Source organism: Erythrolamprus reginae, chromosome 2 (genome assembly GCF_031021105.1).
Source record: "Erythrolamprus reginae isolate rEryReg1 chromosome 2, rEryReg1.hap1, whole genome shotgun sequence".
In the NCBI taxonomy this organism is placed as follows: domain Eukaryota; kingdom Metazoa; phylum Chordata; class Lepidosauria; order Squamata; family Dipsadidae; genus Erythrolamprus; species Erythrolamprus reginae.
This window is the reverse complement of record NC_091951.1, coordinates 169,616,579-169,633,703: the sequence shown is the minus strand read 5'-3', so window position 1 is coordinate 169,633,703 and position 17,125 is coordinate 169,616,579. Positions and strand designations below refer to the sequence as shown.

At 40.2% G+C, this 17,125-nt stretch overlaps 2 protein-coding genes and 2 non-coding genes across 9 annotated transcripts in view; 2 read left to right on the top strand and 2 right to left on the bottom strand.

Annotated features, from left to right (window-relative positions):
* Positions 1-456, bottom strand: part of ERN1 (endoplasmic reticulum to nucleus signaling 1) — a 111,603-nt gene extending 111,147 nt beyond the window's left edge. Inside the window, exon 1 of the mRNA XM_070740367.1 lies at positions 258-456. Within this exon, the coding sequence (XP_070596468.1) occupies positions 258-353 (96 nt within the window). The 5' untranslated portion in view covers positions 354-456. The remainder of the gene's footprint in view (positions 1-257) is intronic.
* An 8,602-nt stretch (positions 457-9,058) lies between these two features.
* On the top strand, positions 9,059-9,121 carry LOC139163337 (small nucleolar RNA SNORD104). The gene has a single exon (XR_011558487.1). It is a non-coding gene; the product is annotated as a small nucleolar RNA SNORD104 (small nucleolar RNA).
* Positions 9,122-9,451: 330 nt separating this feature from the next.
* LOC139163272 (small nucleolar RNA SNORA50) lies at positions 9,452-9,588 on the top strand. Its single transcript, XR_011558437.1, has one exon. It is a non-coding gene; the product is annotated as a small nucleolar RNA SNORA50 (small nucleolar RNA).
* Positions 9,589-12,423: 2,835 nt separating this feature from the next.
* TEX2 (testis expressed 2) overlaps positions 12,424-17,125 on the bottom strand; it is a 149,970-nt gene continuing 145,268 nt past the window's right edge. For all 6 annotated transcript variants that reach the window (XM_070740364.1, XM_070740362.1, XM_070740360.1 and 3 more), the window contains 2 exons: positions 15,296-15,416; positions 12,424-14,195 (listed from right to left, as the gene is read on the bottom strand). In XM_070740364.1, the coding sequence (XP_070596465.1) occupies positions 14,073-14,195; positions 15,296-15,416 (244 nt within the window). In that variant the 3' untranslated portion in view covers positions 12,424-14,072. The remainder of the gene's footprint in view (positions 14,196-15,295; positions 15,417-17,125) is intronic.

The window sequence follows — 17,125 nt, the reverse complement described above, 5'->3', positions numbered from 1 at the left end:
TCTCTCAGCCGCGACAACAGCTGCTGGGGACACGCGTCTTCCCTACGCCGTCTCTGCACCCCGGAACTTCACTTCGGCCGTCCTCGGTCGTGTTTGCGATGTCGCAACCGGTTGTCACTTCTTTCCTCGCCCGTCCCCCCCCCCCCGCTTCCCGAAGTGAACCGGACGCCCCTCTCTCGGCCGGCCAGCCCTCCTCGGCGCCCTCCTCTTTCTCTCTCTCCTCCCGGGACCGCGACGCCCCTCCAGCGGGTCCTTACCGCGGGCTCCGGCAAGAGGAACAGTAGCAGCAGCGCGCCAAGCCGGAGGAGAAGATCGCCACCGCCAGCCGAGCGGCCCCGCGCCCCCCGCTCCATGGCTCGCCCCGGCAGCCAGCACCGGGCCCCGCCGCGGCGCAAAGCAGAAAGCCCGGCCCGCTCAGCGATCGCCGGCGCCCCTGCCTGCAGCGTGTCCGGCCCTTCCTCCTTGGGAGGAGGAGCTGAGCTTTCCCGACAGCCACGCACGGGGGGGGGGGGGGGAAGAGAGGCCGCGAGAGGGAGGTGCTGCGGCTGCGGGGGGGCTTTTGCCTCGCCAGCCTGGCCTTGACCGCGCTGTCCCCGCTCGGTCCGCGGGTAGCTCTGCACCCCTCAGGTTGTATAACTAGAAGAGGGAACGGTCCCTAGCAAAAGGTCCGCCTCTGGCAATCCAAAGCTTGGGTTTAATCAGCTCTGATCACGGATCGATCTGTTTAGCCTCCCCTCGCATCTGCTCCAGGTGGAGGTGACACCTGAACTCCCATGAACCTGATCAACTCTCCTGAGGACATGTTGTCTGTGGGGATCTATGTTGTGAGCCGCCCCGTCTTCAAATGTAATAAATTATTATTTTTATTTTTATTATTATCATTGTCATCATCATGGGTTATATATTTTATTTTATTTATTTAATTTTATCTATCTATCCAGTGATGGGCTACCAAAATTTTTGCTACCACACTGTGGGTGTGGCTTATGCATTTTGTTTCAACATCTTTCAGTGCAAATTGGGTGCTCTGGAGTGGAGCTCCAACTTTTGCTACCGGTACTGGGTTCCTGACCGTTCCCATAGGAGCCCATCACATCTCTCTCTCTCTCCTTCTCTCTCTCTCTCTCTCTCTATCTCTATCTGATTGGATTTATATGCCACCCCTCTCCGAGGACTGTATAGTCCAAGATACTGACAAGAGATCTGGATTAGTTTAATAGTTTACAAGATTCGTATCTATTTATTGTTTGTTTGTTTTGCCAAGTATGTATTGGTGGTATGCAAAGATATAATAATATTTATATCCATGATACTATTAAAAAAAAGAAAGAAACATTAGGACAGGGGATGGAAGGCACGTTAATGCACCAGCCGCTCCGAGTCTCTGGAGAGGGACGGCATACAAATTGAATTAATAATAATAATAATAATAACAACAACAACAACAATAACAACTCCAGTGGACTCTGGGAAGCTACCAATATATAAAAAACAATGTGATTACAATATCAGCATAAAATATAAAAAAAAACCTGATTAAAATTAATTAGGAAAAGTGATGAGCAGCTTCTGGAGTTTGGGATGTGTCTTTGGTTCCCACATGATTTCATACTTATTCTCAGCCTGGCTTGTGATTGCATTAATCTTTGCACTGATGAGATAGATGGTGCATCTGCATGCAAGCTGTACCCGAGCTACAGGTGAGGGTTTAAATGACTCCTCAAACAGCACAATTAAAAGAGGTAAATATAATAACGAGGATAGTAATATCCTGTCCAATATCATAACTCCCTATGCTTAGTCATATGAGTTACTCTGAAGTGCACAATACACATTTATTTGCTATATGGTAGAAATAGAGCTGTTGATAAGGCTACCAAAGGGGCATGCAGAATTTAGATGGGAGCAAAGATTTTCTGTATCTCTTTGCTTCCCTCTAGTGGTTACCTAGATTTTTGCACCCTAGATCTGATAGCCTTAGTACAGTACTGTATTATATTTTTCTTTCTTTCTTCTTTCTTTCTTTCTCTCTCTCTCTCTCACTCTCTCTCTCTCTAATACAGATATATCAGTGTCAAACAGATATAAAGATGAACTCAAAACCATAAAAATATTGGATACCAACATCTTCCAACGTTGGAAGATTTTCCAATATTGGAATTTAGGAAATTTAAGGGCAGGATGATAGGCAGAATAATCTATGCCTAAACTTGTAAGAATTGGTAAATTTAAAGCAGTCTGTGCAGAAGGCTTCATAAATAAAATTCTGGGCAGATTTTCCTCTATGAAAACCACTTGAATAACATTTAGTTATTGTGCTTTGAACCTGAAAAGGATCTTCCTCACTTTCCCACAAGCCCTTAGTCATTGGCTCAGTTGACACATAATCCTTGCTTTCTGATTTGTCAGTAGGATAAACTGGGAATGCCATTTTAGGTAATTGATAAACACAACTTTCCAGTTTCAATAGCCACTCAATTGGCAGGAGGAACCTGGAAGTATTTTATCACTTGTAGTAACATGCTTGTTAATAGGGTTTATCATGGTCATATAGCCCTTGTAAGCAAACACCCATAATTCTTTCTCCCTGAATAAATTTACTCTGCAGGGATAGTATTTATTAGATTTTACAAAAATAGAAAGTTAAGAGTAATTGAGCATCTTCTTTTGATGAGGGAAAATGCCTGATAAATACAGGGTTGAATCCCAGGGTACTGAAATAAGTTTTAAAGAGTATGATAAAAGCTTCTATAATGTGCTGGCAATTTTAAATTATGGATCAAGCTAGTCCAATGAAAAGCGTATTTGCTTTGCACATTGGCAGGAAAATTAAGCAGGAAAAAGTCAGCATGACCCTCCTATGCCTAAGTGCATTTTAGCTGTAATAAAAACCAAACCCATGCATTTCTACTAGCTATTCATTAGTTCCAAAGGTCCTTGAACAAATACAATGGTGACCAATGCTGCTTAGCAAATGATTTTCATGAAGGCTCCTATTTAGTGTTTATATTCTATGCTGCATTCATCATTCCTTCATGGACTTCATTTTCTGTTGTTATCTTTCATGAAAACAAAGCAAGTGCAATGCTGTTCTTTTATAAATTGGTGCCTCTGTAGAAAGAACCGGCAGGGTGAGGTAGCCAGGAATTTGTAAAAAGAAATAAAACAGGGAAAATAAATGTATATAAATACTCAACTAAAACCAGAACCTGTATTGATTTATGAGCCTAATAGGTTTGTTGGGATGGAAGTTAACCTGCATTGAATTAAGACTTTGATCGTGGGAATTTAGGTCCTAAATGAGGATATAATGTTGTTTTCGAAATGATTTATGGAGAGATTAATAGGTTTCTCTTATGAAAATTGGTATTTGATGGAAGAATGGAATGAAATAACCTCCCAACTGGATAGAACTGGACCTATTTCAATCTGGCTTCAGACCCGTTTACAGCACGGAAAACACTTTGGTCGCACTGATGGATGATCTCTGGTGGGCCCAGGATAGGGGGCACTCTCCTATCCTGGTGCTACTTGACCTATCAGCGGTTTTTGATACCATCGACCATGGTATCCTTCTGCGACGGCTAGAGGGGTTGGGAGTGGGAGGCACCATTTTACGGTGGTTCTCCTCCTACCACTGGACGATCGCAGTCGATGTTAGTGGGAGGACAGAGGTCGACCCCTAGGCCCCTCCTTTGTGGGGTTCCTCAGGGGTCGGTCCTCTCTATTCTCCTATTCAATATCTACATGAAACCGCTGGGTGAGATCATCCAATGACATGGGGTGAGTTACTAATACTCAGCTGTATATCTCCACCCCATGTCAGCACAGTGAAGTGGTGGAAGTGATGTGTTGGTGTCCTGAAGCTGTTAGGGTCTGGATGGGGTTTAACAGGTTAAAACTCAACCCGGACAAGACTGAGCGGCTGGGGGTCCTTCCTCCTAAAGACGTTTCCATCTTTCTGTCTTTGGTCTTAGGGGGAGAAACAATTCCCCCCTCGAATAGGGCTCGCAACTTTTGTGTCCTCCTAGACCCACAACTGAGGCTAGAGCAACATCTCTCAGCTATGGCTAGGGGGGCTTTCGACTTGTCCACCAGTTGCAGCCCTACCAGGAAACACTCCGCACAGTCACTCACACCCTCATCACCTATTGTCGATTATTGCAATGCACTCTACATGGAGCTACTCTTGAAGAATGTTCAGAGACTTCAGCTGGTGCAAAATGCAGCGGCACGTGCAATGACGGGAATACCTAAGTATGCCCGTGTTACTCCATCTCTACACGAGCTGCATTGGTTGTCAGTTGGTCTCCGAACGCAATTCAAGGTGTTGGTTATCACCTTTGAAGCTCTAAATGGCTCAGGGCCAGACTATTTATGGGACCGCCTCCTCCCACATACCTCATTGCGACCCGTAAGGGCCCACAGACTCGGCCTACTCCAGGTGCCGCCCACCAAACAATGTCAGTTATCGCAATTTGTTAGCCGCTCTGAGTACGCTTTGGAATGAGCGGCATATAAATATAATAAATAAATAAACAAACAAACAAACTGAGAAAAATATGAATTATCTAATAGATGAATATCTAAAGAAACAAAATTTACTAAGGATTGCAGAAGAGGCAGGATATACGTTCATATATAATAAGGGAACATTCTGAAGCTATAAAAAAGATTAAATTATGAAAAGTGCCTGGACTAGGTGAATTATCAGATGCTTATAAATATTTTGAGGACAAACTTTTACAACCTTTATAAAATATGATGAACACTATCCTACAGGGAGGAAAGATATCAGAGTTGAAAAAGGCTAATGTAGTATTAATACTTAATGAGGGACAAGATTTAACTTTATCAACAACAACAAAAAAAACCCCTTGCAGCCTATTATTATTGAATAATGAATACAAGTTGTTAAAATTTTCAAAATGATACTACATTCTTGCTGGTAAGGATTTCAATGATAAAAATTTTTTTCTTGTCTAGAATATTTTTTTTTGTTATAGACAAAACCTGCTTTGACAAAACCTGCTTTGACAACTGATGTACCATTTAAATAGGGACTGAAAGATATATCTAAGCATGAGTTACTTATAAGGTGTTATGACATACAAAGGAAAAGAGAGGTATTGGGTTACCTTACTTGGAATTGTATTTTGCCATTGATGGTGGGTTTAAGTTAGGGTTAGGGTTGGATTTTTGAAGGACATGACCTGACTCTTTTACAACTATTCTTGGTATCGTTGTTAAGTGAATCACTGTAGTCGTTAATAACAACAGTTGTTAAATGAATTTGGTTTCCCCGTTTACTTTGCTTATTATAAGAAAGTCGGAAAAGGTGATCATGTGACACTGCAACCATCATAAATATGAGGTGGGAAAGATTTGGAAAGATAATTACAAACTGACAATATCGGTACCATATAGAGAGAACCTGTTCAAGAAGGTTTCTGGTGGCATTATGCCCCGTCAAGACTAGCGAAGATCTGCCCAAAGTTAAAAAGTGAATGTTGGAAATACAAATCATTACCTGGTACTTACTACCATATGTGGAGGATTTGCCCAGTAACAAAAAAAAATTGGATTATGACTCAAAAAATACTAAGAGTATGAATTAGAACTAAAACCTGAGACTTACTTATTGGGAATAATTAGAGGTCAACACGAAAAGGCTAATTATTACTTAATAATACATATATTAATCGCGGCTTGACAGGTTTTCGCTCAAAATTGGAAAAAAGAAAATGTGCCATCAGAGGATCTACTGTACTAATTAGGAAAATACTTGGATGCATAAAATGGAGTAAACTTACTTTAGAGTTACAGAAAAACAGGATAAAGAATACAATATTGTTTGGGGTAAATTTTATAATTGGATTGATGGAAAGAAGGAAATAGAATACTGTACAGTAACTGCAAATTTAAAGAAGAACGGAGAAATCGAAGATATAGAAATGTAATTGTAAATATGTTTTTCACATCTGATGCCTTTGTTATACTTTGTGTTCTTTTTTGTTGTTTTAAAATAATTTTTCTTTTTAAAAAAAAATGAGGTGGGTCATCAAGCCTTTGAATTTTGATCACATGATCAGGGGGACGCTGCAATGTGAAAAAAAACGGTCATGAGTCACTTTTTTCAATGCCATTATAACTTTGAACCGTCAATGAACTGTTGTAAGTCAAGGACCACCTGTACGCCTCTGTTTTTAGGCCAGATTTTGCTAGCCCTATTTCCTATGCCTATTCCAATTATCCATTTTCCAAACGAGCACTGAGTGCCCTCCAGTGGATAGAAATACCTAACACATTTTGAAAGCTAAGAAGGGAGTTGAAGTCAAGGGGACAACTTTAATAACTCAAATTATTGGGCCAGTATTATCTAGATCTGCCCAAGAATCAAGTACAGTAATTGCATTCTGACCTACTCATGTGCAAAAGTACAACATAAATTAAGCAGAGAATAGATGGGTTCAAAATACTAACAAGAATCAAACTAATAATTGATGAAGATGAGATTTTTTTAAAAAAAAAATCTGTTTACTAAGTCTCCACTATTACTACTAGTTTTTTCTCAACATTCCTATCACTCATCTCCTCCCATTTATAACTGTATGACTGTAACTTGTTGCTTGTATCCTTAAGATTTTTATTAATATTTCTTCATTGCTTATTTCACCCCTATGACAATCACTAAGTGTTGTACCTCATGATTCTTGACAAATGTATCTTTTCTTTTATGCACACTGATGCACCAAGACAAATTCCTTGTGTGTCCAATCACATTTGGCCAATAAAATAATTATATTCTATTCTAATTCTAAAAGGCAATCATGAAACTCTGCAGGTTTAATGGTAACTCGAAAGCTTTTCGCCTGTCATTTACTCGCTGTATATTTTGTGCAACGCGACTAACATGTACTTAGAAGTCAAGTCTATCAAACACACCTAATAAAGAAATCTGAACACGCCTAGGAAGTTGGGCGCCATAGAAATCTAATTAAATAAATAAATTTAATTAATTACCTAAACCCAGTTGGGAGACTCGTTAAAACCGGAGGATAGGAAAAATGGGACTTAAGAGATGATTAATTGGCCGTGGTTTCTTTTTTTCGGGCTCAAATTCTTGAGAGGAACGTAAGGATTTAACGCCCCCTCCCCACTCCCCGCCCCCAAAAAACAAACATGAAAAATACGGCGGGAAAATACCTGCATTGCGCGTAAACCGGCACGCACTTACCTCAAGTCGGCGCCGATCACGTGACGGAGCCATACTATTGCGATTGGCTTTAAGAGAAGTGGGCGGGTCCCTGGGCGCCACGCGGCGTATAAATAGAGACGCAGGCCGCACATTCAGCCTTTTCGCCGTGGGATGGAAGGTGTGTGTGTACTTGCGATCTTGGGGGTTTTTTTGTGGGGGCGGGGTGGGGGGAGGGCTAGTGACTTGGAAAGAAACAACTGCCTCTGCTGTATCTGCAGTCATTCGAACGATCGTAAAGTGGCAAAAAACATTCCCGGCTTTTTACAGGATGTCTCTTCGTTGCCATCTAGCGGTCGTTGGGATTTCTACAGCCTTAACAGATGGGTAGTCCTGATTTGCGATGGGAGCCTGGCAACATGTTATTGACCAAGAATAAAAAAGGGCTTTTTAAATTTTCGAATAAAAAACGCCTGGGATTTAAACAGACGCGTTGGTCGGGGTGCGGCAGGGATCATGTCGCGTCTCGCTGATTTTGGATATTTTTCTTACTAATTTGCACTCGTAAACCTTGCATTGCGTTATGAGGAATGTTTTCGATAACGACTCTGGGTTGGGTTGGGTTGGATGTGCTTAAGTGCTCTTGAATGCATTGGCCTTTTTACTGACAAATTATGTCTCAGTCCGTGAAAAAGGAAGACTTTGGGGCTTCATAGGGGTGTGGAGGTGGCATTTCTCTATTAGGTTTTATGGTCAAGTCTATCGGGGTAATAATTGGGCAGTAGATTATTTACTGCTCAAAAAATAAAGGGAACACGTAAACAACACAATATAACTCCAAGTAAATCAAACTTCTGTGAAATCAAACTGTCCACTTTGGAAGCAACACGAATTGACAATCAATTTCACATGCTGTTGTGCACATTCAACTTTGTACAGAACGAAGTATTCCATGAGACTACAGTATTTCATTCATTTAGATCTAGGATGTGTTCTTTGAGTGTACCCTTTATTTTTTTGAGCAATATAGTTTGCTTTTGCAAGGAGACCAGAAGAGATGTCTGCTGTCTTTATTCCAGAGGTAGATTTGTGAATTTTGGAATATAGCATTTAGACTTAGCATTAGCATTTAGATTTATATACTGCTTCTCAGTGCTTTACTGCCCTCTCTAAGCTGTTTACAGAGAGTCAGTATATTGCCCCCAACAATCTGGGTCCTCATTTTACGGACCATGGAAGGTTGATTCAACCTTGAGCTACTGAGATTTGATCTGCCAAATTGCTGGCAGCCGGTGATCAGCAGAAGTAGCTTGCAGTACTGCACTCTAACCACTGCATCGCCAAGGCTCTTCATATGACTTTGCTGGTGCCAAAAGACAACCCAGCCCCTCTTGTGCTTTCAGATGTGTTGCATCCCTGGCTTGGGTAATGCTTTCTAGTTGGCATGTTTGAAAAAGTTGGAATTTTTGAATAGGGAATGACTCACTTGCCATATAAAAGAAAAGATAGAACTTTATTCTAGCTTATGTTGATGGTATATGCTGAGTTGGAAAGGGGGGGATTTTCCCCTCCCTCAAATGTGAAAAGTGACAGTGGTCCTGCTGAGAGCAAGCAAAACAAGTTTTCCACACAGTAGAATTTGCGCACAAGAGTGATGGCTCCTATGAATGTTAAGGAGTGAAGAAATTCATGGATGACATGAACTGATTAGTCTTGAAGACGCCAAAGGTTTCCTCTGCATTGTTAGCATCTTCAAGGAATTGCAGTAGGAGAGGATATATCTGCATCTCCTTATGAGCACATCAAAACATACCTTTGTAATCCTGCTTTTGGGTGCTCTAGATTGGGAACTCTCTGCTGGCTGCTGTGATGATAATATTCGCGTGTTAGACTGCTGATGCAGATGAAGAGACTCTGTATCTGAGCTACCAGCATAAGTTGCCCAGGTGCAGGTAATGGCACCTAGTTCTTAATGTTCAGTGGTGTGCTCTCAGTTAACAAAAAGACAAAACTAATCTCTAGATCTGAGCAAAGTTATCTCAGTATTCTTAAATCACAACCCTAAATCCTGCTTTTCCCCCCCTGTGCTCTAGGTGTGCCAAGGTTGTCTTGATGTCGAACGGAAACCTCTGCAGCCAACAATCACTTGTTCAACCAAGCAACAAGAGGGTTTTGATGTGGGGATGTCTTGAATGTTGTAAATAAATAAAATTTAAAAGCTGTCTGCTTTGCATATTTTTTTTCCAGATAGGTTTGAAGCACTGCCTTTGAACTGGTGCATGGCCCATTCATGGCCTCACTAGCTACGCTACAGTGCAAAAATAAAAAGCTTGCTTATAACTGGTGTTGCTCAGCTTAAACCTGAGTGATTCTTTTAAAGACAAGTTACAATCCATCTCATGCTTAATGTTCAAATATGTAAGTTCCTCAAATAACTGCAGTTGAACGTTCAGAGGCTTGATCGTCTGGGAATAATATGCAGGAGTGCTTCAATTTTATCTTGTGTGATAGAATATCTGAAGATAACATTAAAGGAGGAGAGATTGGCTTATTTCTTACTTGGGCTCTTATTATCTGACAGTCTTTGTATAATCCCATTTTCAAAGAGTAGTAACCTAGCATCAAGCAAAAGTAGTGTGTAAACACCCCACTCAGACAAGCTGTAATGCACTTCAGCTGAGTGCAATTTCATTGGTGTCATTTCATGAAAAAGCACCTGCCCACACAACTGATTGCCTCTTACTAAACATTGCCTCTTACTAAACATTGCCTCCTACTAACCGTCCTTTGTCACAAAGATGCTTCAGGTTCTAAATTCATTTGTTGAATTGTAGCGCACAAACTAGCAAAGAGCACATGACTCCTATATTTGGCTTAGGACCAGATTATCTTCAGGACTGTCTTCTGCCTCATGTATCCTAGCAGCTGGTTAGATCTCAGAGTCTGCCTTCTGGTCCTGTTGGCCAGTGTCTCAGCTGGTGGGGCCTAGGGGAAGATCCTTAACTGTGGTGGCCCCAGCCCTCTTGAACAAACTGCCTCGAGATACTACCCCCTCCCTTCTGGTCTTTCGTAAAGCTTTGAAGACCTACCTCTGCTGGCGGTCATGGGGGCCATGAGCGATGAGACTGCCTCCGGCCGATATGAATGATTGAATTGGATGAATGCATATGGCTATCGGGTTTCTAATATTTTTTAGTAATTTGTACAGTACAATCCATTTATGTTTTATCCTTTATTTCTATGCCGCCCTGAGTTGCCTCAAGGGCAGCATAGAAATCAAGTATACAAACACAAAGAAGACAGGACTAAAGATGGAGGGAGAACACCTATATAGGACAAACCTTTGGCAATCTAGTAGGGCATCCAAGAAAATCCAGCAGTCCAGGTAGGGTGCTCCATTGCTAATTTCCTTCCATATGTTGCTTAAGACACCATTTTAATGGCAACATGTTTACAACAAAAGTAGCCTGATTTAGCCACAATTTTATAGTATGGATCAATTTTACTTCAAAGCACTCCAGCGTATGTGTATCTGACAACTTGTCAACCAATTGCATATGCTTGAATGCTGAGTACAGTACTGAGAATGCAATATGTTGAACATGTATCTTAAAATTAGGTTTTTGCCAATATTTCAGGACTTAAAATATTCAGGTCAATTGATCTATTCCTGGATACAGTTTTCTTTTAGGGAACAGTTAGAAAGTTCTACAGAGCAGTCTCAACCTGTTTTAATCTGGAGGACCTTTATAATTTTCACATCTTGGGGAAACCCTGTGCAAATATTGTATCTACAGTTAAGATCTCTTGCAAGATTTGGGCAAAACTTTAGTAATGCTATCAAATAAATTGATGCTGGTTAAATTAGCGTAATGTGATTGTAATGCAACCCAGTCTGGGTTCTTGTGACGCAATGGAAACTATCAATTTGACTTAGATTTGTGCTGCTAAAGCACAGCCTCTGATTTAATGTGATGAGCACAGACTGTCCTATATAGTTCCTAGTGTTTAGTTATTTAGGGAAAAGGCCGGAATCTTGTGTGCCTGGTCTCTGGTGCAGCTTTAATTTACGTTCTGTTGAGATGAAAATCAATTTTGGAAAAAAATCCTGAAACTGATCAATAGTATGCACATCTGTAATACCGAACCACATTTTAGATCGCTGCTGTATTAATACATTAAAAAACGTATGAGCTTTTGGATATGTAGCAAGTCTTCCTAGCTGGAAAGCTCATTGTTTAGAACAGTGTTTCCCAACCCGGGCAACTTGAAGGTATCTGGACTTCAATTCCCAGAATTCCCCAGCCAGCCTTGCTTTACAAATGGAAGGAAAAAAAATTACATGATTGTAAATACATACACAAAATCTCAGTCCGCCTATTTGGAGCAAGACTCAGAAAACATCTTGTAGAAATGCAAATTAAATCCTGAAGAATTATATACTGTTTAAATTCTAGAGCTTTTTATGCTCTGGCTCAATCCCCAAAGAATCTTGAGTACTCTTGGCTTAGAGCAATGTTATCCAACCTTGGCAACTTGGAAGATATCTGGACTTCAACTCCCAGAAGTCCCAAGCCAGCAAATGCTGGCTGGGGACTTCTGGGAGTTGAAGTCCAGATATCTTCAAGTTGCCAAGGTTGGGAAACACTGGCTTAGAGCGGTGTTTTTCAACCAGTGTGCCGCGGCACACTACTGTGCCATAAGACATGGTCAGGTGTGCCACGAAGCTCAGAGAAAGAAAGAGAGAAAGAAAGCAAGAGAGAAAGAGCGAGAGAGAGAAAGACATGGAGGTAGGGAGCGAGAGAGAGAGAGCGCCAAAAAGAGGAAGGAAGAGAAAGAAAGAGGGATGGAGAAAAAGAAAGGGAGAGAGAAATAGAGCAAAAGGGAGGAAGAGAGAGAATTTTTCTGTCCAAACTTTTTTTAGCCCCCAGCCCATCCCGCTCAATGTGCCCCAGGGTTTCGTAAATGTAAAAAATGTGCCGCGGCTCAAAAAAGGTTGAAAATCACTGGCTTAGAGGACTGGCTGGCGCCATGAGACATGATCTATTTTGCCTGACTGCTCCACTGAAAATGTATCTTTCATGAGTACTGGATATAAGAGCCTGAAACGTTCAGAAGAATTGTAGAATATGATTTGGTAATTTTTTCAGTATTTGTCTCATTGAACTACGAGTGCTATATTTCTGGGTGTGCACCCACACTTCTTCCCCACCAAACATCAAAACAGATTTTTGACACGGGATAAGTTTATTTGGGAAAAAAAAAAGCAAGCCCACTGTAGTAACCCACACAGTCTGATTACGAAGTGCAGTGAATTTACTTGTGCCAACCTGGATAACTGATTACATAATGTGCATCTAGTATTTTTGACTTATTGCACAGAGGGGGAAAAAGAGCTGTAAGACATGCAGGTTTAAGAGGAAGGCAAATGCTTTCATTAAGAGGAGGATAGTACATAAAAAATGGAATGGTCCCAGAGTCGAGGTAACAAAATAGTTGTCTAAATAAAATGATTGTGTCAATATATTAAATGATAAGATTTTAAATATGTTTTAGGCAAGGTGCTTTTAAAAAAAAACCTTCAAATAGCTTCATTTGGAGATTGCAAATCATGAGAAATTTGGGTGCAGGAACCTAACATACAAAAAAGATTTTTAAAAATATGTGAAGCCCAGTACGCTACAAAGAGTGAACTCCATAGCTCACCTGCTTTCTTTGTAAACTAAATTAACATTCAGCATAAGTAGTTGGCAATACTGAGTATCAAGAAACACTTGTTGCTTATGTAGTGTTCAAAAGAGTTAGATTCAGTATTATGTGTTTAGTCCATACAGAACAGGAGGAGCAAGGCAGTGTTCACTTGGCCATTCTCGCTTGTCGTGTAGTGCTTTGGAGTCGATACCAAGCCAGCCTACAAGGTGCTTTAGCTACGTTGACGGAAAAAAAGCTGTAATTTGCACCTCCTTAAATGGATAAACAAGAATCCACAACATAGTTGGGAACAAAACAGCTGTGAACATCCCGGTTGGTGAAAGCGAAAGGCTCCTTCTAAGCAATCATTTCCGATGAGTACATGCATGGCCTTGAACATTTCCATGTGTAGTCAACTCTGAGAACCATCAGCCACAACTTCTGCAATTGTAATGCACTAACTAGAAGGCTTACTGTAGTTTGGTCTCATGGCTTTACCTTAATTTGTTTCTTTTTCTAAAGAATCACCAGATCCCTTAAAACCAATTCTGTATGTTTGCATGTTTTATATGGCTACTTGTTTCCAAGAAACTCAATGTCATATGAAAAAAAGAAATAAGTTACTATGCATAATTACATGGATGGACAATATCGCCTATACATCCAACATACATTCTTAGCTCCAGAAACCATTGCAAATTTGCTTGACACAAGCTATTGGGACTGTAGGAGTGAAGAACACGCCATTTCCATTTGTATCTCCAGCTGCTTGAGAGGAGAAAGTCTTCCAGGGAGACATGTCCGTACCTTATTGAAAACAAGTTCCATATGGCTGAATGAGACCCACTGTCAGTGTTCAGGGTGTATCCTAAATTACTGCACATCCATAAAGTACTCCCATGTGGATCAAATCTGTTGGATCAATTGCTGCTAGTTGGACCCCCCCCCCTACTTTACTGCAGAAGAGTGCATGTTAACTACTAGGTTTTAAAGCCTAGCAGGAATGGAACTAATGCTCTAAAGTCAATAGAGAGCCATAACTGGAGCAATTATTGGCAGAAGCGATCTTATCTTTTTTAAAAAAAAATAAAACATGGCACCAGGACAAAAATCAGCTAGACTGTTTCATTTGAAAGAGAACGTGAAAACGACATCTGTTAATACTGTAAACTGCAGTCTTCACATTTCATGGCTTTTCCAATTTGGTATCTTCAGAAACTTTCAAAGGGGTCATAGATGAGCGGGGGTCCATGACTGAGTGCATTAGAGGAATATAAAGATCATCCATGTTTGGCATGACAAAAATTTTCTGCAAAGTGATAATGATTGAGTTAGAATACAATTCAAATGCTAGGAAAAATTAAATATACCAAACTCTTACTTTGGACTCTCCCATTAGGCCAAGTAGAATTCTAAACAGGTTTATTTTAATCCGGTATTATTATTATTATTATTATTATTATTATTATTATTATTATTATTATTATTATTATTAATTGGATTTGTATGCCGCCCCTCTCCGTAGTAGAATCACTAGTAAACATTTACCTACTGTAACTTTAGATTTGGAATAGAGTAACATTGCTTTTTACAGTTTACAAAATCTTAATTCCATTACATTTCAGCAAACTTTTGTAAAAGAAATAGTTGACTCCTTTCTGCTATTGCTCCTTGCCCCCATCATCCCAATTTTTTAAAAGGAAATGACTAGAAATTTGAATAAACATACTGTATTTAACAGTTCAATAAATTCATGATGAATAGCTTTCTAGAAATATGATCAATAGAAAAACATGAGCAACAATTTATTCAAACTATTTGCTCCACATCCAAACCAGTCTTTCTTTATGAGATTATTCACAATAATATTCCTTCTAATTATTTGTTATCTCTTAAAGGAAACTAAAATCAGGCACCATGACCCTATTTTAAAAATATGGGCACAGAAGTTATTATTTTAGCATGGATATATGTCACACTTCAGGCCCAAAGACGAAGTATTTCAGGGTTTCAATGATCTCACTTGGTGCTTTTCAGGTAGTCCTCCATTTAGAACTGTGTCTGTTTAAAATTATGGCACTGAAAAAAGTGACTTGTGACCATTTATCACACGACTGTTCCAGCATCCTCATAGTCATGTGATCAAAATTTGGAGGCTAGACAACTGGTATATGTTTATGATGGCTGTGGTGTCTACTGGTTATGCAGTCACCTTTTGTGAACTTCTGACAAGCAAAGTCAATGGGGAAGCCACATTCACTCAACTTTGTTACTAACTTAGCAATTGCAGTGATTCACTTATAACCTCGGTGGCAAGAAAGGTTGTAAAATGGGACAAGTTTACGCACGGCTTAGCTAATGTCTTATTTGTTCTTTTAATACAATTAATGTTAATAATATTTGACATACCTGAAACTCTTGTTCTAGTTTCTTCTCTATCCACTCAGTTACATGAACCAAAGTCACTTCTCTTTCACCAAGCTTTGGCCGAGCTTTCAGCTCCAGATAAGGGGGTTTTCGGAAACCGTACCTGTAGATAAAGAAAATGATTCAGGTTAAGATGCTTCTATCTCAGATTTGAATCCCATACAGCGGTGCCTCTACCTAAGAACGCCTCTACTTAAGAATTTTTCTACATAAGAATCGGGTGCTCAAGATTTTTTTGCCTCTTCTTAGGAACCATTTTCTACTTAAGAACCCGAGGCCGGAAAAATTTCCCAAGAAATTTGAGAGTAGCACGAAGGCTTGGCCAGTTTCCTGCCGTTCCCCCTGGGCTTCTTTCTCTGGCGCAGTGTATGGGAGGCAGCCTTGCACCGGGTGTATGGGAGGTGTGTGCTCCTCCTTGCCGTTTCAGAGTCCCTCCTTTTTTTTTAAGCCTTAAAGTTTTGGATTTTTTTGATTCCCCTCACCTCAGTCTTCTCCCTTCAGCAGCGACTGTCCTCCTCTTCTTCTTCCTGCTCCTACCCAAATTCTGAGTTTTTATTTCTTTCCTAATGGGTTTGCATGCATTATTTGCTTTTACATTGATTCCTATGGGAAATATTACTTCTACTTACAAACTTTTCTACTTAAGAACTTGGTCACGGAATGAATTAATTTCTTAAGTAGAGGTACCACTGTATTTTCTCAAAGACCTCCAGGAGAATAACCCATGCTCAGCTAAGACAAGACATGCTTAACCAAAGCCATACTGAGATATTCTTGGACAAACAGAAATTTTAAAATTTAATCTAGAAATGTGTCTACCAGACCATGTCCCTCTATCTTTATCTGGAGATTATCTTGCTGGCTATGGATTCTAGAACTTGTGTTCCCAGACATCCGAAGCACTCTAAGTCAGAGAAGGCTGTACTATCTCATATAACCTAATCTTGTGCATTTGTGGTTTCATGTTCAAGGATTTTACGCTTGGAGGAGGATTGGAGGCTCTAAACCAGGCCTGCACAAGGCACTGAGGGGAAAAGGTCACTGATAAATTAAAAATAACTGTGGGCTGCAAAGGAATATCTGGCATGACCAATCAGCTACTTGGCAACAAGTAGAGTGCCAGTGGGACTGAAGCTGGCACAATAGTGAATCTTGGAGATGCTTAGCAATGCAGCTTTTTGGGACAATAGTGAATTTATTACTTATTTTATTTATTTATTTTGTCCAATACACAATGAGGGTTTTAGTGGGTATATATCTATATACACATAGTAAAATACATGATGGTTATAGAGGAGATACTCATAGTAAAATATATCTAAGAAATAATAGAAAAGAAGATAAAGTAATAGAACATATCAATGGAAGAATAGAAGAAGAGATATAGGAATAGAAGAAAGGAATAGGAATAGGAGATATAAGAGAGCAATAGGACAGGGGACAGAAGGCACTCTAGTGCACTTGTACTCGCCCCTTACTGACCTCTTAGGAATCTGGATAGGTCAACCGTGGATAATCTACGGGTAAAGTGTTGGGGGTTTGGGGATGACACTATGGAGTCCGGTAATGAGTTCCACGCTTCGACAACTCGGTTACTGAAATCATATTTTTTACAGTCAAGTTTGGAGCGGTTAATAAAGTTTAAATCTGTTGTGTGCTCTTGTGTTGTTGTGGTTGAAGCTGAAGTACTCGCCGACAGGCAGGATGTTGTAGCATATGATCTTGTGGGCAATACTTAGATCTTTTTTAAGGCGTCTTAGTTCTAAACTTTCTAGGCCCAGGATTGAAAGTCCAGTCTCATAGGGTATTCTA